The sequence below is a fragment of the Mercenaria mercenaria genome, chromosome 3, assembly GCF_021730395.1.
Source record: "Mercenaria mercenaria strain notata chromosome 3, MADL_Memer_1, whole genome shotgun sequence".
Classification (NCBI taxonomy): Eukaryota; Metazoa; Mollusca; class Bivalvia; order Venerida; family Veneridae; genus Mercenaria; species Mercenaria mercenaria.
This window is the reverse complement of record NC_069363.1, coordinates 91,859,912-91,886,426: the sequence shown is the minus strand read 5'-3', so window position 1 is coordinate 91,886,426 and position 26,515 is coordinate 91,859,912. Positions and strand designations below refer to the sequence as shown.

Genomic DNA, 26,515 nt, shown 5'->3' with positions numbered 1-26,515 from the left:
TCATGAAAGTTGATAAGGAGGTTGGTAATGACCAGCAGATGACCCCTACTTGATCCTGAACAGTGACTTGAGAACCACTAGGCCAAGAGTGTTGAAACTTAGCAGGATGGCTGGACATGCCAAGTAGATGATCCCTATTGCAGCCAACCATCAGTGTCTCTTTGACTTTCGCTCCTGACCCCTATTGACTTCTTGCCTATAGGACTTTGCATTGGGGGAGACGTGCGCTTTTTTACAAAAGCAATTTCTAGTTATTTATTCATTTATGTCTCAGACATGCATAAATTACTATAAAAAACCATAATAACATTGGAAAACAAGTTTTTAATCCCCCGCCGTGGCGGAGGGATTATAGGAATGGTCTCCGTCCTTCCGTCCGTCCATCTGTCCGTCCGTCTTTCCGTCCGTAACACTTATGTGTCCTCTCCATATCTCCTAAACCCCTTGAAGGATTTTCATCAAACTTGGGTCAAATGATCACCTCATCAAGACGATGTGCAGAACCCATGAGTCAGCCTCGTCAGTGCAAGGTCAAGGTCACAACTCAAGGTCAAAGGTTTGAGCCTGCCATTTTGTGTCCGCTCTATATCTCCTAAACCCCTTGAAGGAATTTTATAAAACTTGGGTCAAATGATCACCTCATCAAGACGATGTGCAGAACCCATGAGTCAGCCATGCCAGCTCAAGGTCAAGGTCACAACTCAGGGTCAAAGGTTTGAGCCTTCCATTTTGTGTCCGCTCTATATCTCTTAAACCCCTTAAAGGAATTTTATAAAACTTGGGTCAGATGATCACCTCATCAAGACGATGTGCAGAGCCCATGAGTCAGCCATGCCAGCTCAAGTTCAAGGTCACAACTCTGGGTCAAAGGTTTGAGCCTTCCATTTTGTGTCCGCTCTATATCTCTTAAACCCCTTGAAGGAATTTTATAAAACTTGGGTCAAACGATCACCTCATCAAGGCGATGTGCAGAACTTATGAGTCAGCCATGTCGGCTCAAGGTCAAGGTCACAACTGAAGGTCAAAGGTTTGAGCCTTCCATTTCGTGTTCGCTCTATATCTCCTAAACCCCTTGAAGGAATTTTATAAAACTTGGGTCAAATGATTACCTCATCAAAACGATGTGCAGAAATTATGAGTCAACCATGCCAGCTCAAGGTCACAGCTAAGGGTCGAAGGTTTGAGCCTTCCATTTGGTGTCCACTCTGTATCTCCTAAACCCCTTGAAGGATTTTCATCAAACTTGGGTCAAATGATCACCTCATCAAGAACTCATGAGTCAGCCATGTCAACTCAAGGTCACGGTCACAGCTGAAGGTCAAAGGTTTCAGCTCTGTATCTCCTAAACCCCTTGAAGGATTTTCATGAAACTTGGGTCAAGTGATCACCTCATCAAGACATTGTGCAGACTTCATGAGTCAGCAATGTCAGTTCAAGGTCAAGGTCACAGCTAAAATCAAAGGTTTACCCTTTTACTATCCATAGCAGTGGCGGGGGATTTAGCTGTCTTTCAGACTGCCTTGTTGAATTATTATTTTGAATGGATATGGGCTGCTTGATAAACAAACAAGTTTGTAGCAGTGCTGCACATAATGTAACAAACACTCTCTAACTAACAACTAGATGACAGCGACATAATCATCTCCTTCTATTCATTTCGCCATTATTGATTTCGGCAAACTTTTGTTTTATTGGCTGAAAAAGCAATAATCTATTTGAGAAAATTAAAAATATACTTTGGTATGTATTCACACAAAATTTTGTTTGCAGATAAGTATTGATATTTTAAGTAAATCACAGGTAAAACTATATTAAATCATTACTTATTCATTAAGAAATCAATTACCGGACGGCTAGAAAATCCCCTGAGAAATGCAGGCTAGGCGTTCGGTTATCGAACGGCTAGACACTTCCTAACATTTAAGCATAAAAAAGCTTTGATTCATGAAAAACCTATTACGGATCTGGTGGATCAAACAGTAATTGAACATGTCTGGATTATATGCAACCAAAATGATAGCAGACTCGGTTCGATTTAGTCGTTCATGATGGAAGGTAATGAAATGTGCAACACCTCTCTAGTCCGACTCGTGACATATAATTATCACTTTCATTTCATTTTAATCAACTTTTTATATTTGGTTTACTTGCCAATCTGTGTGTTTGTTGTGGTCAACATAGATAATTTTTAATGACAGCAATTTGTTTACAGGGCAGAAGAGCTCTTACGTAGTATCGCAAATAAGAGACCAGCCACAGAAGAAGCTGACGATGGGGAGGATCAGCAAACAAAGAAATCAAAAACAGAGGGGACAGGGTACGTATATTTCAGCTTTGTAGGAAGCAATTACTATAAAAGTTGCATAGTATTCATAAACGTATACTGCCCATAACTACCGAATACCGGCCATAAAATCGGCCGAAAAAAAAGTATGTCTTATCAAGCGGAGAATGAATTTGAAATGTATGCTTTTGTTCATTCTACTCAATTTACCAACATAAGACTACATTTTAAAATACGCTACAAGCTTAAAAGGTACACAAACTTTCATTTAAATATATCCTAGCTATAGGTAGAATATCACCATTTTCTAATGTAAATTACAAAATCTATTAAACCAGGAGGGGACAACCCTCCCGCACCCACTTGCAACTGCCCATGTAAAAGTGGCTCAAACTTTCTTCAGCCCAGTGTGGGCCCTGATACTGATACAAATGGTGCTGAACCAAAGTCATACAACTGAACCTATAATTCAGTATTGCTGTATGTATGACATTTAGTGTATTTTCATCTAAAAATAATAATGCTCTTTTGTAGAAGTCACTTAGAAGTAATGCAGAGAATCCAGGTTCACACCGTGGAAACTGTAGAAGCCTGCTTGCATGAGGTAATATATCAGCACTATCTGACACATCTAGGAAACAATAGATTATACTGAAGAGCAGTTTTTGCATTTACACAATAAGCATTGTTCAGCCAGCTTTGTTGTATAGTCATTAAAAACAAAATGTTTGTTATTGTTTATCCTACTTTTTCAACCAGTTACATGCCAGACTACATACACTTAATCATGTTTAGAGCTTCATAGAAAAAGTAAGATATACCCTATATTAGACAAAGGCAGTGAAATCTTTAGCACTAGGAAATGGCGATGGGTCACTATGTACCTTCTCTATAGGTTTCTTTAATGCAGAAGATTTCACTTCATAGCCTTATCCTATATACAGTAATAGAGTGGAGAAAAACATTTTTAATTATTAATTACCCTAGATTTAGATGACTTTGTTTCATTCCACAGGTTGCCATTCCTCCCGAGGAAGAGTTTGTCCCCTTGAAACCTGTGAGCACAGAACCAGCCAAGACATACCCCTTCATACTGGATCCCTTCCAGAAAGAAGCTCTTCTTTGTTTGGAAAATAACCAGTCAGTACTGGTCTCTGCCCACACATCAGCTGGCAAAACTGTTGTGGCTGTGTAAGCTTGTATTTTTTACAATCTTTAATGTATGAGTCAGTTGAAAGGTAAAAATATATCTAACTTTAAATAATAAGTACCTATAGAAATTACTGTGAAATAACTTGTTGATTTCATGGTAATGCCATGTTTATGAAATTAAATCCTAACAAGAAAAATTTCAGTTTATATCCATGAATTACTGTCTCAGCGAAGTAGGCATTCATTTACAGAAAAAAAAATTTATTGCTCCTGAGTTTAAATGATTTATCTTTATGTAGATTTTTATTGTGAGGTATTTAAGATATTGAGCAATATATTGTTTTTATGCCCCCGAAGGGTGGCATATAGTTTTTGAACCGTCTATCGGTCTGTCAGTCTGTCGGTCTGTCCGCAATTTTCGTGTCCGGTCCATATCTTTGTCATCGATGGATGGATTTTCAAATAACTTGGCATGAATGTGTACCACAGTAAAACGACGTGCAGTGCGCAAGACTCAGGTCCGTAGCTCAAAGGTAAAGGTCACACTTAGACGTTAAAGGATAGTGCATTGATGGGCGTGTCCGGTCCCTATTGTTGTCATCGATGGATGGATTTTCAAATAACTTGGCATGAATGTGTACCACAGTAAGACGACGTGCAGTGCGCAAGACCCAGGTCCGTAGCTCAAAGATCAAGGTCACACTTAGACATTAAAGGAAAGTTCATTGATGGGCGTGTCCAGTCCATATCTTTGTCATCGATGGATGGATTTTCAAATAACTTGGCATTAATGTGTACCACAATAAGACGACGTGTCCTGCGCAAGACCTAGGTTCGTAGCTCAAAGGTCAAGGTCACACTTAGATGTTAAAGGATAGTGCATTGATGGGCGTGTCCGGTCCATATCTTTGTCCTCGATGGATGGATTTTCAAATAACTTGGCATGAATGTGTACCACAATAAGACGACGTGTCACACGCAAGACCCAGGTCCGTAGCTCAAAGGTCAAGGTCATAATTAGACGTTAAAGATCATTTTTCATGATAGTGCATTGATGGGCATGTCTGGTCCATATCTTTGTCATTCATGCATGGATTTTAAAATAACTATGCATGAATGTGTGACACAGTGAGACGATGTGTTGCGCGCAAGACCCAGCTCCGTAGGTCAAAGGTCCTAAACTCTAACATCGGCCATAACTATTCATTCAAAGTGCCATCGGGGGCATGTGTCATCCTACGGAGACAGCTCTTGTTTGTTCTGTTTACCTCAGACACAAAGGTTTCAATGTTTTGTGATAGCCTTTAAGACTTTGAAGCTTCTATTTTGTTTTTTCTTGCCAGGAGAGCATAGATTATAAATTTGTTAATTTTCAGTTATGCCATAGCCATGTCTTTACGTGACAAGCAACGTGTGATCTATACAACACCTATCAAGGCATTGAGTAATCAGAAATATAGAGAATTGTTTGAGGAGTTTCAGGATGTAGGTCTTATGACTGGAGATGTTACAATCAACCCAACAGCTAGTTGCCTCGTCATGACAACAGAGGTATGTTAGGAGATTATCATGAAATCATTAATGTTATTGGAGAAATGATTAGCCGAGATTTTGAGGCTGCGTCAGTCTACAAAATTATATTACAGCAAACAAAATAAAAATTCCAGAATAAGGCTTGAATATCTGTAAATTGTGTAGAAAATTTTGTGTCCAGTAAGCTTGTGTAAGGTTAGTGTTTTTTTTAGAAATGAGGTCTTGAGAAAGTTTTAGTAAGTCTAAGAGAACGGTATTGACTGAGAAACAGTCAAGCTAAGTTTGTAGTTTTTGCTTGATGTAGAAAGATACACCTCAAAATAGGTTTGATTGACAGATTTTACAGAGAATTTTATATATTAAATTTGAAGTTTTAATGCATGATGTAGAGTGGTACACTTCTCAAAATAGGTTTGATTGACACTTACAGATTTTACGTAGTATGTTGTACAGAGGTTCTGAGATCATGAGAGAAGTTGGCTGGGTTATCTTTGATGAGATCCACTACATGAGGGATAAAGGTATATTATTGTCATTTTGTAAAGGAAGATATTAATTAAGATTTAGTTTTTGAGATTAAATTATTATAAAGTTAAAATGGGGGAAAAGACTAATCAGAAAGACCTATATCTGAAATTTTACATGAAAAATTTACTTACACTTGGATCAGTAAACCAGTACTCCAGCTCAAACTGACAAATAAGTAACTAAGTTGATACTGACAACTATAAATTTTAGCTGAATTTTCAATTCATACTTGGTATTGCAATACAGAGTTTATAGTGAGAAATGCATCCATTAGTCTCAGTAAAAACAGCAAAAAACATGCTGTTTGAAAAGAAGTTGTGTTTGTTTTAGAAAATCTCGAGTTCTCTAAGCTCCTTGTTTTGAATTTACTGCAGTGATTCTTGTAAATGTGTATATGTCTGGTAGTGTTGTTCACTTTCCTGTTGAAGTCAGAATCAGTAGATGTGCCATTTATAGAGTAAAATTTGTAATTGTCCTTATTTCTTTTTAAAAAGCATGTTATGAGAAAAAAACAACAGAAAGTTTTATTTGCACACTGTTCCATATTAAATGTATACATGTCATTGAGACATCCTTGTAAAAGCCCATGTAGAAATGTAAAAAGCATCTCAAACACTTCATTTGTTCAAAAATTGATAAGGAAACAAATTTTACAAAATTCAGTAGATAAATAATTTTGATGGGACTTCATTTCAGTCTCCATTACCCCCACCTGTGCCCTTAAAAATGAGTCACATAAATTGAAAGATTCAATGATTTTTAGCTCGACTATTCGAAGAATAGTCTAGCTATTCTACTCACCCTGGCGTCGGCGTCGGCGTCACACCTTGGTTAAGTTTTTGCATGCAAGTACATACAGCCATCAATTAAGGCATATAGCTTTGAAACTTATTTTTTCTTTTTCTAGGTCAATTACCAACTCTCCTGGGTCAAGTCCCATAACTCTGACATGTATTTTGAGCAAATTATGCCCCCTTTTGGACTTAGAAAATTTTGGTTAAAGTTTTACATGCAAGTTACTATCTCCAAAACTAATGCAGATATTGATTTGAAACTTCACATGTGTCTTCGGGGTTATAAATCTAGTTGATAGCAGCAAGTCCCATAACTCTGACCTTCATTTTGGCCAAATTATGCCCCCTTTTGGACTTAGAAAATTCTGGTTAAAGTTTTGCATGCAAGTACATACAGCTATTTCTAAAAGGCATATAGATTTGAAACTTATTTTTTCTTTTTCTAGATCAATTACCAACCTCACTGGGTCAAGTCCCATTACTCTGACATGTTTTTTGAGCAAATTATGCCCCCTTTTAGACTTAGAAAATTTTGGTTAAAGTTTTACATACAAGTTATTATCTCCAAAACCAGTGCAGATATTGATTTGAAACTTCACATGTGTCTTCGGGGTTATAAATCTAGTTGATAGCAGCAAGTCCCATAACTCTGACCTTCATTTTGGCCAAATTATGTCCCCTTTTGGACTTAGCAAATTCTGGTTAAAGTTTTGCGTGCAAGTACATACAGCTATTACTAAAAGGCATATAGATTTGAAACTTATTTTTTTCTTTTTCTAGATCAATTACTAACCTCACTGGATCAAGTCCCATAACTCTGGCATGTATTTTGGGCAAATTATGCCCCCTTTTGGACTTTGAAAATTCTGGTTAAAGTTTTACATGCAAGTTTCTATCTCCAAAACTAATGCAGATATTGAATTGAAACTTCACATGTGCCTTCGGGGTTATAAAACTAGTTGATAGCAGCAAGTCCCATAACTGATATACATTTTGGTCAAATTATTCCCCCTTTTGAACTTAAAACTCTTTTGATATTTAACCTTTTTGGGTAATATTTTCCTGCTTCTGGGACAATATTTCGAATAGTCGAGCTTGGCTGTCTTAGGGACAGCTCTTGTTTTTATCAAAATAATTTTAGTTTAAAACATGAATGTTTTATCTCCATATGCAGAGAGAGGGGTTGTGTGGGAAGAGACAATCATTTTACTACCAGACAATGTACACTATGTCTTCCTGTCAGCTACTATACCAAATGCCAGACAGTTTGCTGAATGGATATGTCATCTTCATAAACAGGTGATTCTTGTAAAATAGTTCTAAGGTAGTAAACTGGTACTTGATACTTACAGATTTACATATAGTATAAGGTAAATATGTCCCCTCCATTCTTGGGAGATATTGTGTTTGACCTAGTCATTTGTCTGTAACAAAATCTTATCCAGTGTGTGGGATAAACATTTTGAGGTTTTCTGTGTTTCTTGTACAGAATAACTAAAATTCAACGTAGGTTTAAGTCCTATGGCTGAGTAGTTAAGGACCTCACCTAGGGTTATCCTTTCCCATAGAATGTTGTGTGAACTGAATAGATATGACTGTACATGTAACTTAAAGAAATACAACAGGAAGATGTTTAACCTAAACATAGGTTTTTCTTGTTTCCAACAAATCAGTGTTTAATCATAATACAATGAGAAAGCTGTTTTGCAGAATTTGATAACGCATTGAAATTTCATCTGGGAGTATATTGTTAATTGCTTCATTACATATACATTGTTTTTAGATTAAATTTCCCAAATTGTTCATATATGTTTTACAGTGTATAGTTATAGGGTGGACGGATAGCTCAGTGGTTTGCACACTGGCCTTCCAATCCTGAGGTCGGGGTTCGATCCCTGGCAGCTACTCGGGAATTTTCAGAAATGCTTTTCAGTGTTTCCTACCCAACTAGAGGTGTACTGGTCAGGAACCCAGGCAATCTCTGCGTGTATCAGTGCTATACACTGGGCACGTTAAAGAACCAGGCTGTCTATTCGAAACGAGCTAGGCTAAGTTAGCCGGATAAGCCTGTATCTGATTTCTGATCTCTCTGTCGTGGGGGCTTTGTCTCACTCTGTCCCTCTGGTCAGATCGCTCTGTGTCTGTACTAGTAGAGGATGATTTATGCGCCCTGTGTGGCTGCATTTGAACTATGTAAAGCGCCTTTGGCGCTATATAAATCTGGTATAATTCAATGTACAACGCCGGTGAATATACTATGTGTAAAATTAGGCGTTTAATCAAATAAAGCAGTTTCAGTAGTTTTGTATCTTGTTTGCTTCAGCCGTGCCATGTTGTATATACAGACTACAGACCAACTCCACTACAACATTACATATACCCTGCTGGGGGAGATGGTATACACTTAGTTGTTGATGAAAATGTAAGTTGTTCTAGTTAAAGACCTATTATTTTATTAGCACAGATGATAGAACCAAACGTATTTACTTAATTCTGTAATTTTGTAACTGTTACAGACAGGATTTGACACAACCATCTGCCTCTGAGAACTCTGGGTTTGTCTCAGTTTACACTTCAAGCTACCCTTTATACTTGTCAGCAAAGTGAAAAGTTGTAAGACTATATAGAGGATATTTGTTCGTTTTGAGTGAATATGGAATATATCTCACTGAGAAGTGAGAAAATTTCAAATATTTTCACGAGCGCATAGCGCGAGTGAAAATGTAAAAAATTTCTTACTTCCAGGTGAGATATATTCCATATTTACTCAGAACAAACAGATTTTCTTCTTGTTTTATGCTTAATTACGTTGAGATGTGCATTTTGCAACAAATTTTAATCTCAGCACGGGAAACAGATGCGTGTAAACAGACATGTCGTCAGACGTGTTTTGACGTTAGAAAGACGGACACAACATAAAGTTCCATTTTATTTTATTTTTTGCTGCATAACGTTTTGAAATTCTCATTAAGTAAAATAAATTGAATCGAGAAATGTACTATAAAGAACAAAGTGCGACTACAATTTTCATCCTGTTTTAAGCAAATGATTTAAAATTTATACACAATGTACAAGTAGATCAGCACTTACAGTGAGTGATATGCAGTGAGTGATATGGATTATATCTCACTGATAAAACACAGTATTTCGTCAGTTAGCATAAAATAAATTTGTCTATTATATAAAATTTAGGACTTTCATCAAGATCCAATCACAGACTCAGCATGAAACTATTGTAACTATATATAGATAAAGAACAAGGTAAATAGTTTTGCCCTGAGCTCATGAGATTATGGCCACTGGTTCAGGCCCCATCTGTCGAGACGGGAGTACTTAGTTTTTTCCTTGGGGCTGCCTTGAGGCTGGTTCTATTAAGCTCTAGCTCTCTTTGAAATGTATATCCTAAGGAGTCAGCTGTGTTATTATGGAGAAAATACATTTAATACTATTGAATTGAACCCTGGAATATTTTATCTATTTTTAGCTCACCTGTCACAAAGTGACAAGGTGAGCTTTTGTGATCGCGCAGCGTCCGTCGTCCGTCCGTCCGTGCGTGCGTGCGTGCGTGCGTGCGTCAGTCCGTAAACTTTTGCTTTTGACCACTCTAGAGGTCACATTTTTCATGGGATCTTTATGAAAGTTGGTCAGAATGTTCTTCTTGATGATATCTAGGTCAAGTTCGAAACTGGGTCACGTGTGGTCAAAAACTACGTCAGTAGGTCTTAAAATAGAAAAACCTTGTGACCTCTCTAGAGGCCATATATTTCACAAGATCTTCATGAAAATTGGTCAGAACGTTCACCTTGATGATATCTAGGTCAAGTTCGAAACTGGGTCACGTGCCGTCAAAAACTAGGTCAGTAGGTCTAAAAATAGAAAAACCTTGTGACCTCTCTAGAGGTCATATATTTCAAAAGATCTTCATGAAAATTGGTTAGAACGTTCACCTTGATGATATCTGGGTCAAGTTCGAAACTGGGTCACGTGCCATCAAAAACTAGGTCAGTAGGTCAAATAATAGAAAAACCTTGTGACCTCTCTAAAGGCCATATTTTTCATGGGATCTGTATGAAAATTTGTTTGAATGTTCATCTTGATGGTTTCTAGTTTAAGTTCGAAACTGGGTCACGTGCCATCAAAAACTAGGTCAGTAGGTCAAATAATAGAAAAACCTTGTGACCTCTCTAAAGGCCATATTTTTCATGGGATCTGTATGAAAGTTGGTCTGAATGTTCATCTTGATGATATCTAGGTCAAGTTCGAAACTGGGTCACATGCGGTCAAAAACTAGGTCAGTAGATCTAAAAATAGAAAAACCTTGTGACCTCTCTAGAGGCCATATACTTCATGAGATCTTCATGAAAATTGGTCAGAATGTTCACCTTGATGATATCTAGGTCAAGTTCGAAAGTGGGTCACATGCCTTTAAAAACTAGGTCAGTAGGTCAAATAATAGAAAAACCTTGCGACCTCTCTAGAGGCCATATTTTTCATGGGATCTGTATGAAAGTTGGTCTGAATGTTCATCTTGATGATATCTAGGTCAAGTTCAAAAGTGGGTCACATGCCCTCAAAAACTAGGTCAGTAGATCAAATAATTGAAAAACCTTGTGACCTCTCTAAAGGTCATATTTTTCATGGGATCTGTATGAAAGTTGGTCTGAATGCTTATCTTGATGATATCTAGGTCAAGTTCGAAACAGTGTCATGTGCGATCAAAAACTAGGTCAGTAGGTCTAAAAATAGAAAAACCTTGTGACCTCTCTAGAGGCCATACTTGTGAATGGATCTTCATGAAAATTGGTCAGAATGTTCACCTTGATGATATCTAGGTCAAGTTTGAAACTGGGTCACGTGCCTTAAAAAACTAGGTCAGTAGGTCAAATAATAAAAAAACCTTGTGACCTCTCTAGAGGCCATACTTTTCATGGGATCTGTATGAAAGTTGGTCTGAATGTTCATCTTGATGATATCTAGGTCAAGTTCGAAACTGGGTCACATGCGGTCAAAAACTAGGTCAGTAAGTCTAAAATTAGAAAAATCTTTTGACCTCTCTAGAGGCCATATTTTTCAGTGGATCTTCATGAAAATTGATCTGAATGTTCACCTTGATGATATCTAGGTCAGTTTCGAAACTGGGTCATGTGCGGTCAAAAACTAGGCCAGTAGGTATAAAAATAGAAAAACCTTGTGACCTCTCAAGAGGCCATATTTTTCATGAGATCTTCATGAAAATTAGTGAGAATGTTCACCTTGATTATATCTAGTTAAATTTCAAAACAGGGTCACGTACCTTCGAAAACTAGGTCAATAGGTCAAATAATAGAAAAACCTTGTGACCTCTCTAGAGACCATATTTTTCAATGGAGCTTCATGAAAATTGGTCAGAATTTTATCTTGATAATATCTAGGTCAAGTTCAAAACTGGGTCACATGAGCTCAAAAGCTAGGTCACTATGTCAAATAATAGAAAAAACGACGTCATACTCAAAACTGGGTCATGTGGGAAGAGGTGAGCGATTCAGGACCATCATGGTCCTCTTGCATTTTTGTAGGGAGAGTTTAGAGAGGAGAATTTCAACACGGCCATGTCTGTCCTCAAAGATGCTGGAGATGCTGCCAAAGGGGATAGTAAAGGAAGAAAAGGAGGATTTAAAAGTAAAATTATTGCAGTATTTTTGTGGTGAATGGTTAAATTGGTTTCAAGAAAACAGACAAAACTAGAAATCATCATTATTTTTTATTTTTTTGGTCTTTTAGTTATCTCTTGGATGAAGAAAACACAGATTGTATTTTATGCTTAAAAGATTTAAAAAATGTGACTGAACTAAGGCCCAGTGATGTAGTGGTTTTAATGTTGACATGAGCAGACATTAAATCGTTTCAAGGGTTAAAAGAGAGAATTTAAGTTGGTTGTGCTCTTGTTTAGAATGCAGAACTATCAGTATGTGAATGAAAAGTAATGAAGAATTTTTTTTTTAAACTTATTAAAGTACTTTTAATTACAGACCAAGAGACGAACTGTTTTAAGATAGTGAAGATGATATTAGAGAGACAGTTTGCTCCAGTGATTGTGTTCAGCTTCAGTAAGAAAGATTGTGAGGCCTATGCATTACAGATGACCAAGCTAGATTTCAATACAGGTAATGTGGAATTACAGAATTCTTTGATGTTTTAGCTTGCTTTTGAAGATGCAGGGGGAGTGGATTTACATTCAAGTCTGTCTCCAGGGTAACCAAGTTAAGGGCTCGTAAGTCTGAAACTTGCACTTAAGAACAACAAATTTTAATGGCCATACATTTTTAGCTCGACTATTCGAAGAATAAGTAGAGCTATCCTACTCACCACGGCGTCGGCGTCGGCGTCACACCCTGGTTAAGTTTTTCGTACCAGTCCACATTTTGACAATGTCTTTTGAGATAAAACTTTGAAACTTTCAACACTTGTTTACCATCACCATGTCCAGTTGTAGGCAAGAGTACATAACTCTGTCAAGCATTTTGACTGAATTATGACCCGTTTTGACTTAGAAATCATGGTTAAGTTTTTCGTACCAGTTCATATTTTGACCATGTCTTTTGAGATAAAGCCTTGAAACTTTCAACACTTGTTTACCATCACCATGTCCAGTTGTAGGCAAGAGTACATAACTCCATCAAGCATTTTGGTTGAATTATGGCCCCTTTTTGACTTAGAAATCTTGGTTAAGTTTTTCGTACCAGTCCACATTTTGACAAAGTCTTTTGAGATAAAGCTTTGAAACTTTCAACACTTGTTTACCATCACAATGTCCAGTTGTAGGCAAGAGTACATAACTCTGTCAAGCATTTTGACTGAATTATGGCCCCTTTTGACTTAGAAATCTTGGTTAAGTTTTTCGTACCAGTTTATATTTTGTGTAAAGTGTTTGACATATGGCTTTGAAACTTTTATATCTTGTTCAGTATAATAGTCTCTATCAATAGGCAAGAGTACGTAACTCTCTCATCTTTTTTGGCTGAATTATGGCCCTTTCTGAACTTGGAAATTGGTTCTGTTTTGTATATGTCCATGTTTTGTCAAGACTATTTGACATATGGCTTTTAAACTTTAAACTCTTGTTTATCATTATGATTTCCATCTTTAGGCAAGAGTACATAACTCTGACAACTATTTTGACTGAATTATGGCCCTTTTTGGACTTTAAAATTTGTTCAGTTTTTCTTACAAGTCAGCGTTTTGTCAAAACTATTTGAACTGTGGCTTTGAAACTTTTAACACTAGTTTATCAACATGATTTCCATCTGTAGGCAAGAGTACATAACTCTGTCAACTATTTTGACTGAATTATGGCCCTTTTTGGACTTGGTAAAAAATTTTCATATAAGTCCATGTTTTGCCTATCATATAACTTAACATATTTGCCATCATGGTCACACATTGCCATTTAGTGCAAGACTAATCGAAATCCACAAATACAGGAACATTTTTTGTTTAATTCATTTTTTTGTTTAGTCTAAAATTCTATGGAAATATTTTGACCCCATTCTTCAATCAATTCTTTGAATAGTCGAGCGCGCTGTCATCCGACAGCTCTTGTTTTATAGCATACTTATGTTGATGAAAATTTGCAGAGTTGTCTATAGCTGCAGACACATTCATCTTGACTTTCATTATGGTACAAGAAGTTTATCATTTTAACGTCTATGTCTATGTTTCAGGTTTAAAATGTTGATGAATACAGACTTGATTTAATCTAAGTTGCAATCTTAAATGCAGTGGATATTGAACCAAACACTTTGCTAAAAGAAGTCTCTTTAATCACTGCTAAAATTGTATAGTACATTTCATTTACATAGGAAATCACACAAGATCAAAGTTAAATGTATGTAAAGCATTAAAAATGGAATGTGGTTTGTTCAGACTCCTAGTTGAATTTCTGACAAAGAATATAGTAAAGAGACCAGGAAAAATCAAACAAACAAAGTGACAGAAATTAGGATATTGAGCTGCTAATCATAAATAATTGAACTTTCTTTTGGTTTATCATAATGGGCGAGACAAGAGATAAAAACAAAAATTTAAAATTCCCTGTCTCATTGTCTTCAATTTTTGATGAGAATTTTACTGTGTGAAAGATTAGCATGTTAAGAGCAACTGTATTTTACAGATGAGGAAAAGGACCTTGTACAGGAAGTGTTTAACAATGCCATTGATGCTCTCTCAGATGAAGATAAAAAACTGCCACAGGTGAGAAACTTTGTTTTGTAGTGATAACTTAGTGTTAAACTAATGTTAAGATTATTCAGCTTTACCTGTGTTATCTTCAATATTCATAGACATATATTTTCAGCTGTTCTAAATAATATGCTTTCACTTGCATAAATTTCCATATTCAGATTGTAATAACTAGGAAGTTTATTAATAATGTATATATTTGTTCAGATTTAAGCCTGTCTTAATTGACAGATATTGACAGGAAAAATACAATTACATGGGCTATTTCATATTCAAGTTACAATGTTTAAAAGGAATGGTGGAAAGAAATATGCATCATTAAATCCTGTTTTGTATTGTAGTAGATAATAACATTATCCCATTGTATTGTAGGTGGAGCATGTGTTACCTCTGTTAAAGAAAGGTATAGGCATACATCATGGTGGCTTGCTGCCTCTGCTCAAAGAAACCATAGAAATTCTCTTCTCAGAGGGTCTTATCAAGGTATACTAATGCTTAGTTGACTAGAATGTACCATTTCTTAATCCTATGACTTATAACTTTATCTTTTTTCTTTGTTTTTGGACACTTATTATTGATAAAAGGATGTCATATACTTGAGTGTAAATAGTGAGGTTAATAGACTACCTTATATAATTACTTCACATGATATTGATGCAAAAACTCCATGTAATGAAGTAGAAAATTTGACTTGTTGCATATTTAGTTGATTACATATGTAAATAAGAGAAATGTGCTGTACTGTTCTTGATCACATTTAGTACATGGTATGAAATGTTTGTTTCAGGCATTATTTGCTACAGAAACATTTGCTATGGGGTTGAACATGCCTGCAAGGACAGTTTTATTTACAAGTGCAAGGAAATTTGATGGGAAAGATTTCAGATGGGTAAGCTTTGATCTATCACTGTCTGTACATAGTAATACTCATCGGAGGTTAGTTAATTTGTAAATTTTGTTTTTGATACAGAAACAATGATAATTTGTAGGTCTGTACAGAAATGTTAAGCATTACGATAACCTCATCAAATTAAGTAGAAATACATACTTATATGTACATTCAGTGATTGCACAAAATAAAGAAATTTGTGTTTAGTATTACTCACACAAATTTCATCTACAACATGATGCATTAAATGCCCTAAGCTTAAAGAGCCATAAATCTTAAGTTTGAAAACGTTTGGAGTTTTGTAAAGGTTAAAATGAATCATCCTGAAATGTACAGTAACATTTTAAATCAAGACTCGAGACAGAAGATTGTTTCTTGCTGATATGAAAACTTTAAATACTGTGAAATCTGTAATATTCTTGGGGGAATAATTTCAGTGGTTTTCATGATTGCATCAGTCTACAAAATTAATCCTATGTATTACCTTTAAAAATTGAGATCAACATATTCATATCCAATGCAACAGCCATTTTGGGCAAAACCATAAAACTTTATGCCAACAGAAAGTTAGATATCAGTAAAATAAAACAGGTGATTAAAATTGAAAAAAAAACAAACATGTTTCAACTGTATAGAAATAATATAGCTTTGACAATAATGATTTGAAATACTTAGGTAACATCAGGGGAGTACATACAGATGAGTGGGCGTGCTGGTAGGCGTGGCTTAGATGACAGAGGTATTGTGATCCTGATGATTGATGAGAAAATGCCGCCAGCTGCTGGGAAACTGGTTTTAAAGGTAAGCTTTTCTGATCTTCAGTTTTTCAAAATTTGGTATATGAGTAAATGATGACTTTACAAATATTTCATGGATAGGTATTTTAATTGGACAGATTGAAGATGAATATGTTTTTAAACAACTTGTACTTACGAGTAAAAAAAGTACAAATAGTGAGTAAAAAATCAAAAGTCAGAGTGAGTTTACAATATCAAATGAAAATATTTTCAGTGAGCAAATACTGCCAGATATAGGAGATACTCATGAGTGGGAGAACAAGAAATACAATCTTAACTTTTAAGGCTCTCTGTTGTTATTGCAAGCTGTTGCAAATACTGTAATGGCCATGAAAGTGAAATATTGAACAATAACCATAATTCTTAAGATATTTATATTTGAAAATTGTGTTCTATTTTAACGTCCTTTAGGGTGCAGCAGACCCATTGAACAGTGCCTTCCATCTAACATACAACATGGTATTGAATTTACTGAGAGTAGAAGAGATCAACCCAGAGTACATGCTGGAGAGGTCATTCTATCAGTTTCAGAACTACGCAGCTATACCTGATCTCATTGAAAGTAAGTTCCATTTACAATGTGTTAAATGCTTTTCAAGAGCTCAGTTAATAACACAATGCTGAAGAGATATGAAAAATTCAGCTTGACTGATCCAAAAGGGTCAGTGTAGGCAGTTGGTGTTGTATTCCTTTGACAGTGTTCTCTGAAGCTGCATGTCAGTTTTCATTAAAATTTATTCCAACAAATCTACTACACAGCAGGTAGGGTATGTATGCATTTTATAGGAAGCTTCCTCTAGGTATCAGCTTCAAAAATATGCATCAAGGAAAACCCTGCATAAGTTTGTTCAAATATTTTCACTTTGCTGCATTGAGTTGCTGCTAGAAATACATTTGAAGGCAATGTATATGGCAATCTCAACCCATTCTAATTTTTACAGTTTTCTCATTTTACTTTTAGTAAGGTTTGCTGTATAAACAAATAATTGTCTCATGAAATAACAAACACAATATAAGCTTTTTGTTTATAAATAATTCTTTCAGAATTAAAGCGAACTGAAGAGCAGTACAATAACTGTGAAGTGGCGAATGAAGATCAGGTCTCATCCTACTTTAAGATCCGGCAACAACTAGATCATCTTAGTAAGGAGCTACTGACCTATATACAGAAACCCCAGTACATTCTACCCTTTCTACAACCTGGTAGACTTGTGCATGTGAAAAATGGGCCAGATGATTTTAGTTGGGGGATGGTTGTAAATTTTCAAAAGAAAGCGAATCAGAGTAAGGTATGTATCTTAATATTTCTTGGAAATTTTTTCTACAGTTCCATTGTTCCATTTAATTAAGTCAGATCGAAGGAGTTAAATGTATAATGTTATGTAAGTTCAAGTGGGACCTTTGTTTCCAATATTTAATTGACCAGAGTTAAATGTATGTGTGTTCATTTATATTCAACAGTTATATTTGATTGCGAGGAAGTATTTAAAGGTAAACTGTACAACAGTTGTGTAAACTTGTTCATATTAGTATATGGTGCTGGAAAATAAAATAAAACCGATTGAAGGATTTTGTATCAGTTCATATTCTGGTGAAGTTGGAAATTGCCCCTTGATATAAACAATGTGACTTGCAATCCTTGCTTTACGGATACTTGATGAAATTGCTTTCATTGGAAGACAAAAGAATTTCTTTAAATGAAGAATCAGTTTGTTATAAAATTATGTTCGGGAAAAAAATATTCTTACCTTGTATGATAAACATTTTGCTATTGTCAGACCTCAGATGATGGACCTGTGTATATAGCTGAAGTGTTAGTGAACATGACAAAAGAATCAGCAAAGTCTCGTAACTCTGCATTGGTTAAACCAAGTCCTGTAGGTGTGCTAGGGGAGATGCAGGTAGGGATATGTTATCTGAAAAGCTGGCAATACTAAGTTGAGAATGAAGATTAATTTTGCAGTGTTGATGCAGTCTTACGCTTTATATTTGAAGATTTCCATCAGAGTATTCTTATGGATACTGATGCTTTATGATTTTGAAAATATCTGCTCGAGGCTGAATAAATGCAAGTCCTCTATGCTTCAGGTTATTACTAGCCCCTAATATAATTGCTATGTTTTACAATTAGTTTTGCTTGTTATATGAATGGAAGTAACTGGCTGTGTGTATTGCAAATGATTTGTGGAAAACAAATTCAGTAATGTTAAGTATGTAAAAATTGAGTGGATGAAAGCAAAACTGTTCTTAGTCTTTTTAGCTCACCTGTCACAAAGTGACAAGGTGAGCTTTTGTGATCGCGCGGTGTCTGTCGTCCGTTCGTGCGTCCGTGCGTGCGTGCATCCGTAAACTTTTGCTTGTGACCACTCTAGAGGTCACATTTTTCATGGGATCTTTATGAAAGTTGGTCAGAATGTTCATCTTGATGATATCTAGGTCAAGTTCGAAACTGGGTCACGTGCCGTCAAAAACTAGGTCAGTAGGTCTAAAAATAGAAAAACCTTTTGACCTCTCTAGAGGCCATATATTTCACAAGATCTTCATGAAAATTAGTCAGAATGTTTACCTTGATGATATCTAGGTCAAGTTCGAAACTGGATCACGTGCCTTCAAAAACTAGGTCAGTAGGTCTAAAAATAGAAAAACCTTGTGACCTCTCTAGAGGCCATATATTTCACAAGATCTTCATGAAAATTGGTCAGAACGTTCACCTTGATGATATCTAGGTCAAGTTCGAAACTTGATCACGTGCCATCAAAAACTAGGTCAGTAGGTCAAATAATAGAAAAACCTTGTGACCTCTCTAAAGGCCATATTTTTCATGGGATCTGTATGAAAGTTGATCTGAATGTTCATCTTGATGATATCTAGGTCAAGTTTAAAACTGGGTCACATGCGGTCAAAAACTAGGTCAGTAGGTCTAAAAATAGAAAAACCTTGTGACCTCCCTAGAGGCCATATATTTCATGAGATCTTCATGAAAATTAGTAAGAATGTTCATCTTGATGATATCTAGGTCAGGTTCGAAAGTGGGTCACCTGCCGTCAAAAACTAGGTCAGTAGGTCAAATAATAGGAAAACCTTGTGACCTCTCTAGAGGCCATATTTTTCATGGGATCTGTATGAAAGTTGGTCTGAATGTTCATCTTGATGATATCTAGGTCAAATTCGAAACTGGGTCACATGCCATCAAAAACTAGGTCAGTAGGTCAAATAATAGAAAAACCTTGTGACCTCTCTAAAGGCCATATTTTTCATGGGATCTGTATGAAAATTGGTCTGAATGTTCATCTTGATGATATCTAGGTCAAGTTTGAAACAGGGTCATGTGCAGTCAAAAACTAGGTCAGTAGGTCTAAAAATAGAAAAACCTTGTGACCTCTTTAGAGGCCATCCTTGTGAATGGATCTCCATAAAAATTGGTCAGAATGTACACCTTGATGATATCTAGGTCAAGTTTGAAACTGGGTCACGTGCCATAAAAAACTAGGTCAGTAGGTCAAATAATAAAAAAACCTTGTGACCTCTCTAGAGGCCATACTTTTCATGGGATCTGTATGAAAGTTGGTCTGAATGTTCATCTTGATGATATCTAGGTCAAGTTTGAAACTGGGTCAACTGCGGTCAAAAACTAGATCAGTAGGTCTAAAATTATTAAAATCTTTTGACCTCTCTAGAGGGCATATTTTTCAATGGATCTTCATGGAAATTGACCTGAATGTTCACCTCGATAATATCTAGGTCAGTTTCAAAACTGGGTCACATGCGGTCAAAAACTAGGCAAGTAGGTATAAAAATAGAAAAACCTTGTGACCTCTCTAGAGGCCATATTTTTCATGAGATCTTCATGAAAATTAGTGAGAATGTTCACCTTGATGATATCTAGGTAAAATTCAAAACAGGGTCACATACCTTCGAAAACTAGGTCAATAGGTCAAATAATAGAAAAACCTTGTGACCTATCTAGAGACCATATTTTTCAATGGATCTTCATGAAAATTGGTCAGAATTTTTATCTTGATAATATCTAGGTCAAGTTCAAAACTGGGTCACATGAGCTCAAAAACTAGGTCACTATGTCAAATAATAGAAAAAACGACGTCATACTCAAAACTTGGTCATGTGGGAAGAGGTGAGCGATTCAGGACCATCATGGTCCTCTTGTTTATGTATATTCACTGAGACAAATTATGCTCTGATCCCTCGAAATGTAACTTTACTGCAGTTTCGTATTGATGATAATCTGGGGTTAGTAGAAGATCATTCTGTAGCCATTTGTATCAATTTCAGGTTATTCCAGTAATGTTACATCTAATACAAGAAATAAGTGCAGTGAGACTCTACCTTCCGAAAGATCTCCGTCCATTCGATAATCGGCAGAGTGTCGGCAAATCTATACAGGTATTGAAACATATCAACAAAATTGCTAAAACTTAAGTATTTCTGCAAACAAAAAGATACTGATATAAAAATTTAGATGCTATAGATTAAAAACATGTGGAATTCATACAGAAAGATGCAGTTGAACGCTATGTATTTCACAAAATTGAAAAGAGGTATAAAAAGTATGGACGTATTTAGATATTATATATTATATATGTAGCCCGCCCGCTTAGCTCAGTAGGTAAGAGCGTTGGTCTACGGATCGCGGGGTCGCGAGTTCGATCCTCGGGCGGGGCGTATGTTCTCCGTGACTATTTGATAAACGACATTGTGTCTGAAATCATTAGTCCTCCACCTCTGATAATTCATGTGGGGAAGTTGGCAGTTACTTGCGGAGAACAGGTTTGTACTGGTACAGAACCCAGGAACACTGGTTAGGTTAACTGCCCGCCGTTACATGACTGAAATACTGTTGAAAAACGGCGTTAAACCCAAAACAAACAAAAACAAAATATTATATATGTAGGTTCACAGAAGAACTTCTATTGCAAACTGCAAAGTTTCTTACTGACATTATTTAACATGATTTCAACAAAAAATCCAGACACTGGCATGTTTTTATGTTTTTTGGACAGTGAAATCACTGATACTTGCATTGGACAAATGGATTTATTGGTTGCTTTAAATGTTTTCAAAGTATTATTGATAATTTTTTTACCAGTAATATTACAGATCAGTAGGACTTTAATAGATAAAATTTGAGACAATAATTATACAGAGTTTAAAAGATAATATTACAATTTTATAGGAAGTACAGAAGCGATTTCCGGACGGTTTGCCATTGTTAGATCCTGTAGAAGATATGGGCATAAAGGAGAAGTCGATGAAAGATGTTGTCAAGGTAAGAATGTAATAACTTACGAGTTCAAGTATTCATGTGTGTCAGTAAAGTTTTTGTTCCAGTCATATTTTTCAGTGTATTTAAATAAATATGTTTATGAAAAAAGATGACTTTATTGACTTCATCCCATTAGGTGAACGATTTTAACATATTTACTTTATTTCTTATTTATTTTTCAGAAAATTGAAGCATTTGAACACAGACTGTACTCACATCCTTTGAATAAAGATCCGAAGTTGGAGGAGTGGTATCATCAGTATGAACAGAAAGTTAAGGTAATTTTAGATATCTTGGTGTTCTCCAAATACTATATTGTTGACTGATTGACATTGTAGATTCGGTGATATTCGCATAGACTTATTACTCAAATATTAAAAAAAAATTAGAGCTTTGCAATATTTCCTAGTCTACAGTAACTGGTGCATCTTTTCATGTCATCAGTTTGTTTTCAGGTTTAAGTCATCAGAAGAAGAAAAAATCATAATAAAAGGTGATCACATTTGATTTTTGTCATTAATCAAATCACTTACACTGAATTTGTTTGATTTTGAACCAAAAAAATTATGTTAAATGGTTCACCGTGATGAAATAATGACCAGACAGAGGAGTATATTGGCTCTTGCTGCATCATCAAAAGCAGAATAGTGGCCACATATATATAATTGTCTGTGTGACGTTAAACCCAACAAAAACAAAAAATTTAAGTCTTAAATTATCTAGTTTCAATAACCAATCAATTGATTTGTAGGTAGCCAATGAGATTAAAGCTATAAAAGCAGAGTTGAAGAAAAAGAAATCCTTATTACAAATGGATGAACTAAAGTGTAGAAAAAGAGTGCTTAGACGTCTTGGGTACTGTACAGCATCTGATGTGATAGAATTAAAGGGCAGAGTAGCTTGTGAAATTAGCAGGTAAATTTCTACAACTTTGTATTTGCTGACTTGAGTTTGAGAATTATTGGAAATAGTTTTTTGACTCTTATCCAAAGAAGACTTTCCAGCAGCAAATCTTCAGATATTTTCACATTACTATCTACTATTGCAAACACCTAAGCAGACTTCTTTGGTTGCCAGAATATACAGGAATACAAAAGGCTTCTAGCTCAATGCTTTAAAGTTTTGTTTAAAGTTGGGCTTGAGGTTTAATGAAGCTTTTCCGACAGCAGTAGTAACATTATCAGATTGACTACATTTAGGAATGAAAGTTTCTTATTTATCCCCCCGCCAAAGGCGAAGGGGATATTAGAAATGCTCTCTGTCCGTCCGTGCGTCCGTCCGTCCGCAACAATCTTTGTCCGGAGCATAACTCCAAAAGTACTGGAGGAATTTTCTTCAAACTTCATACACTGATAGAACTTATTGGGAGGAAGTGCAGTGTGCAAGAACAATAACTCTACCTTGCCTATTTTTAGCTCGACTATTCGAAGAATAAGTAGAGCTATCCTACTCACCACGGCGTCGGCGTCGGCGTCGCACCCTGGTTAAGGTTTTCGTACCAGTCCACATTTTGACAAAGTCTTTTGAGATAAAGCTTTGAAACTTTCAACACTTGTTAACCATCACCATGCCCAGTTATAGGCAAGAGTACATAACTCTGTCAAGCATTTTGACTGAATTATGGCCCCTTTTGACTTAGAAATCTTGGTTAAGTTTTTCGTACCAGTTCATATTTTGACAAAGTCTTTTGAGATAAAGCTTTGAAACTTTCAACACTTGTTTACCATCACCATGTTCAGTTGTAGGCAAGAGTACATAACTCCATCAAGCATTTTGGTTGAATTATGGCCCCTTTTTGACTTAGAAATCTTGATTAAGTTTTTCGTACCAGTCCACATTTTGACAAAGTCTTTTGAGATAAAGTTTTGAAACTTTCAACACTTGTTTACCATCACAATGTCCAGTTGTAGGCAAGAGTACATAACTCCATCAAGCATTTTGACTGAATTATGGCCCCTTTTGACTTAGAAATCTTGGTTAAGTTTTTCGTAACAGTTTATATTTTGTGTAAAGTGTTGGACATACGGCTTTGAAACTTTTATATCTTGTTCAGTATAATAGTCTCTATCAATAGGCAAGAGTACGTAACTCTCTCATCTTTTTTGGCTGAATTATGGCCCTTTTTGAACTTGGAAATTGGTTCTGTTTTGTAAATGTCCATGTTTTGTCAAGACAATTTGTCATATGGCTTTTAAACTTTAAACACTTGTTTATCATTATGATTTCCATCTGTAGGCAAGAGTACATAACTCTGACAATTATTTTGACTGAATTATGGCCCTTTTTGGACTTTGAAATTTGTTCAGTTTTTCTTACAAGTCAGCGTTTTGTCAAAACTGTTTGAACTGTGGCTTTGAAACTTTTAACACTAGTTTATCAACATGGTTTCCATCTGTAGGCAAGAGTACATAACTCTGTCAACTATTTTGACTGAATTATGGCCCATTTTGGACTTAGAAATTAGTTAAATTTTTCATATAAGTCCATGTTTTGCCTAACATATAACTTAACATATTTGCCATCATGGTCACACATTGCCATTTAGTGCAAGACTAATCGAAATCCACAAATACAGGAACATTTTTTGTTTAATCCATTTTTTTGTTTAGTCTGAAAATCTATGGAAATATTTTGACCCCATTCTTCAATCAATTCTTCGAATAGTCGAGCGCGCTGTCATCCGACAGCTCTTGTTTGAGTTATTCCCCTTTATCTTATTTTCTTAAAAAATTTTGTTCGGAGCATAACTCCAAAAGTACTGGAGGGATTTTCTTCAAACTTCATACACTGATAGAACACATTGGACGGAAGTGCAGTGTGCGAGAACAATAACTCTACCTTGCCTATTTTTGAGTTATTTCCCTTTATCTTATTTTCTTGAAAAATTTTGTCCGGAGCATAACTCCAAAAGTACTGGAGGGATTTGCTTCAGACTTCATACACTGATAGAACACATTGGGAAGAAATGCAGTGTGCAAGAACAATAACTCTACCTTGCCTATTTTTTGAGTTATTCCCCTTTATCATATTTTCTTAAAAAAATTTGTCCGGAGCATATCTTCTTCATGCATGGAGGGATTTTGATATATCTTGGCACAAATGTTCACCACCACGAGGCGGAGTGTCGTGCGCAAGAATCAGGTCCCTAGGTCTAAGGTCAAGGTCACACTTAGAGGTTAAAGGATACAAGAATGAAAACCTTGTCCGGAGCATTTCTTCTTCATGCATAGAGGGATTTTGATACAACTTGGCACAAATGTTCACCACCATGAGACGGACTGTCATGTGCAAGATCCAGGTCCCTAGGTCTAAGGTCAAGGTCACACTTAGAGGCCAAAGGTCAGATACAAGAAAGACTTTGTCAGAAGTATTTCTTCTTAATGCATGGAGGGATTTTGATGTAACTTGGCACAATTATACACCAACATGAGATGGAAGTGTCATGCACAGTTCCCTTCTTTAGAATTACTTCCCTTTGTTGTTACTTTAAATAGCTTTTATTGTAACTTTTTCATTACTAGTCGTAGGGAAAAATCGAGACCACTTTTCTGTAGTACAGCATGCATGCTACATCCAATTTTGAGTATTTTGACCAATTTCTACCTGGTAAAGATTTTTGTGTGGACTTACAGTATTTTTTTTTTTTTTTGTTAAGATTAACTTCCCTTATTTGTTACTATAAATAACTTATATTGTAACATTTTTAGCTCATCTGATTTTTTGAAAAAAAAATGATGAATTATTGTCATCACTTGAGCGGGCGTCGGCGTTGCCTGGTTAAGTTTTATGTTTAGGTCAGCTTTTCTCCTAAACTATCAAAGCTATTGCTTTGAAACTTGGAATACTTGTTCACCATCATAAGCTGACCCTGTATAGCAAGAAACATAACTCCATCTTGCTTTTTGCAAGATTTATGGCCCCTTTTGTACTTAGAAAATATCAGATTTCTTGGTTAAGTTTTATGTTTAGGTCAACTTTTCTCCTAAACTATCAAAGCTATTGCTTTGAAACTTGGAATACTTGTTCACCATCATAAGCAGACCCTGTACATCAAGAAACATAACTCCATCTTGCTTTTTGCAAGATTTATTGCCCCTTTTGGACTTAGAAAATCAGTTTTCTTGGTTAAGTTTTATGTTTAGGTCAGCTTTTATCCTAAACTATCAAAGCTATTGCTTTAAAACTTGCAACAGTTTTTCACCATCATAAGTTGACCCTGTACAGCAAGAAACATAACTCCGTCCTGCTTTTTGCAAGATTTATGGCCCCTTTTGGACTTAGAAAATATCAGATTTCTTGGTTAAGTTTTATGTTTAGGTCCACTTTTTCTCTTAAACTATCAAAGCTATTGCTTTGAAACTTGCAACACTTGTTCACCATCATAAGCTGACCCTGTAAAGCAAGCAACATAACTCCATCCTGCTTTTTGCAATAATTATTGCCCCTTTTGGACTTAGAAAATCATTTTCTTGGTTGAGTATTATGTTAAAGTCAACTTTTCTCATAAACTATCAAAGCTATTGCTTTAAAACTTGCAACAGTTTTTCACCATCATAAGTGGACACTGTACATCAAGAAACATAACTCTATCCTGCTTTTTGCAAGAATGATGGCCCTTTTTAGACTTAGAAAATCATGGGTAGGACAATATTTCTATTACACAAAAAAAATCAGATGAGCTTCAGCACCCGCAAGGCGGTGCTCTTGTTATAATTGACCGTAGGGAAAAAACAAGACCACTTTTCTGTGGTACAACATAGATGTTACTTTACAATTTTAGGTGTATTTTAAGGTATCTCTACCTGGTAAGGAGTTTTTTTGTGGACTTAGAAAAACAAAAGACTTACAATGATTACTAAACAACTACAAAATTAAAATTCCATTTGCAAATACAGCTGCTAGAGTAAAGAAATTTGCTGTGACGGGCGTATATTGTGACATTCTGGCACTCTTGTTCCCTGTTAGCTTTCCATTCCTTCTTTTTACAGTAGCCATATAGAAAAACATCATAGCTGTACTGTTCATGAAAATTAATAAAAT

The 26,515-nt window shown here is 35.8% G+C and overlaps 1 protein-coding gene across 1 annotated transcript in view; it reads left to right on the top strand.

The window, feature by feature from the left end:
• Nucleotides 1-26,515, top strand: part of LOC123524048 (exosome RNA helicase MTR4-like) — a 35,251-nt gene that overhangs the window by 4,083 nt on the left and 4,653 nt on the right. Inside the window, exons 2-21 of the mRNA XM_045301923.2 lie at nt 2,213-2,317; nt 2,819-2,888; nt 3,300-3,475; nt 4,813-4,987; nt 5,400-5,490; nt 7,466-7,590; nt 8,615-8,713; nt 11,847-11,949; nt 12,300-12,434; nt 14,441-14,520; nt 14,881-14,991; nt 15,296-15,397; nt 16,073-16,198; nt 16,606-16,756; nt 17,239-17,483; nt 17,973-18,095; nt 20,485-20,595; nt 21,386-21,478; nt 21,658-21,753; nt 22,227-22,390. Of these exons, the coding sequence (XP_045157858.2) occupies nt 2,213-2,317; nt 2,819-2,888; nt 3,300-3,475; nt 4,813-4,987; nt 5,400-5,490; nt 7,466-7,590; nt 8,615-8,713; nt 11,847-11,949; nt 12,300-12,434; nt 14,441-14,520; nt 14,881-14,991; nt 15,296-15,397; nt 16,073-16,198; nt 16,606-16,756; nt 17,239-17,483; nt 17,973-18,095; nt 20,485-20,595; nt 21,386-21,478; nt 21,658-21,753; nt 22,227-22,390 (2,481 nt within the window). The remainder of the gene's footprint in view (nt 1-2,212; nt 2,318-2,818; nt 2,889-3,299; nt 3,476-4,812; nt 4,988-5,399; nt 5,491-7,465; nt 7,591-8,614; nt 8,714-11,846; nt 11,950-12,299; nt 12,435-14,440; nt 14,521-14,880; nt 14,992-15,295; nt 15,398-16,072; nt 16,199-16,605; nt 16,757-17,238; nt 17,484-17,972; nt 18,096-20,484; nt 20,596-21,385; nt 21,479-21,657; nt 21,754-22,226; nt 22,391-26,515) is intronic.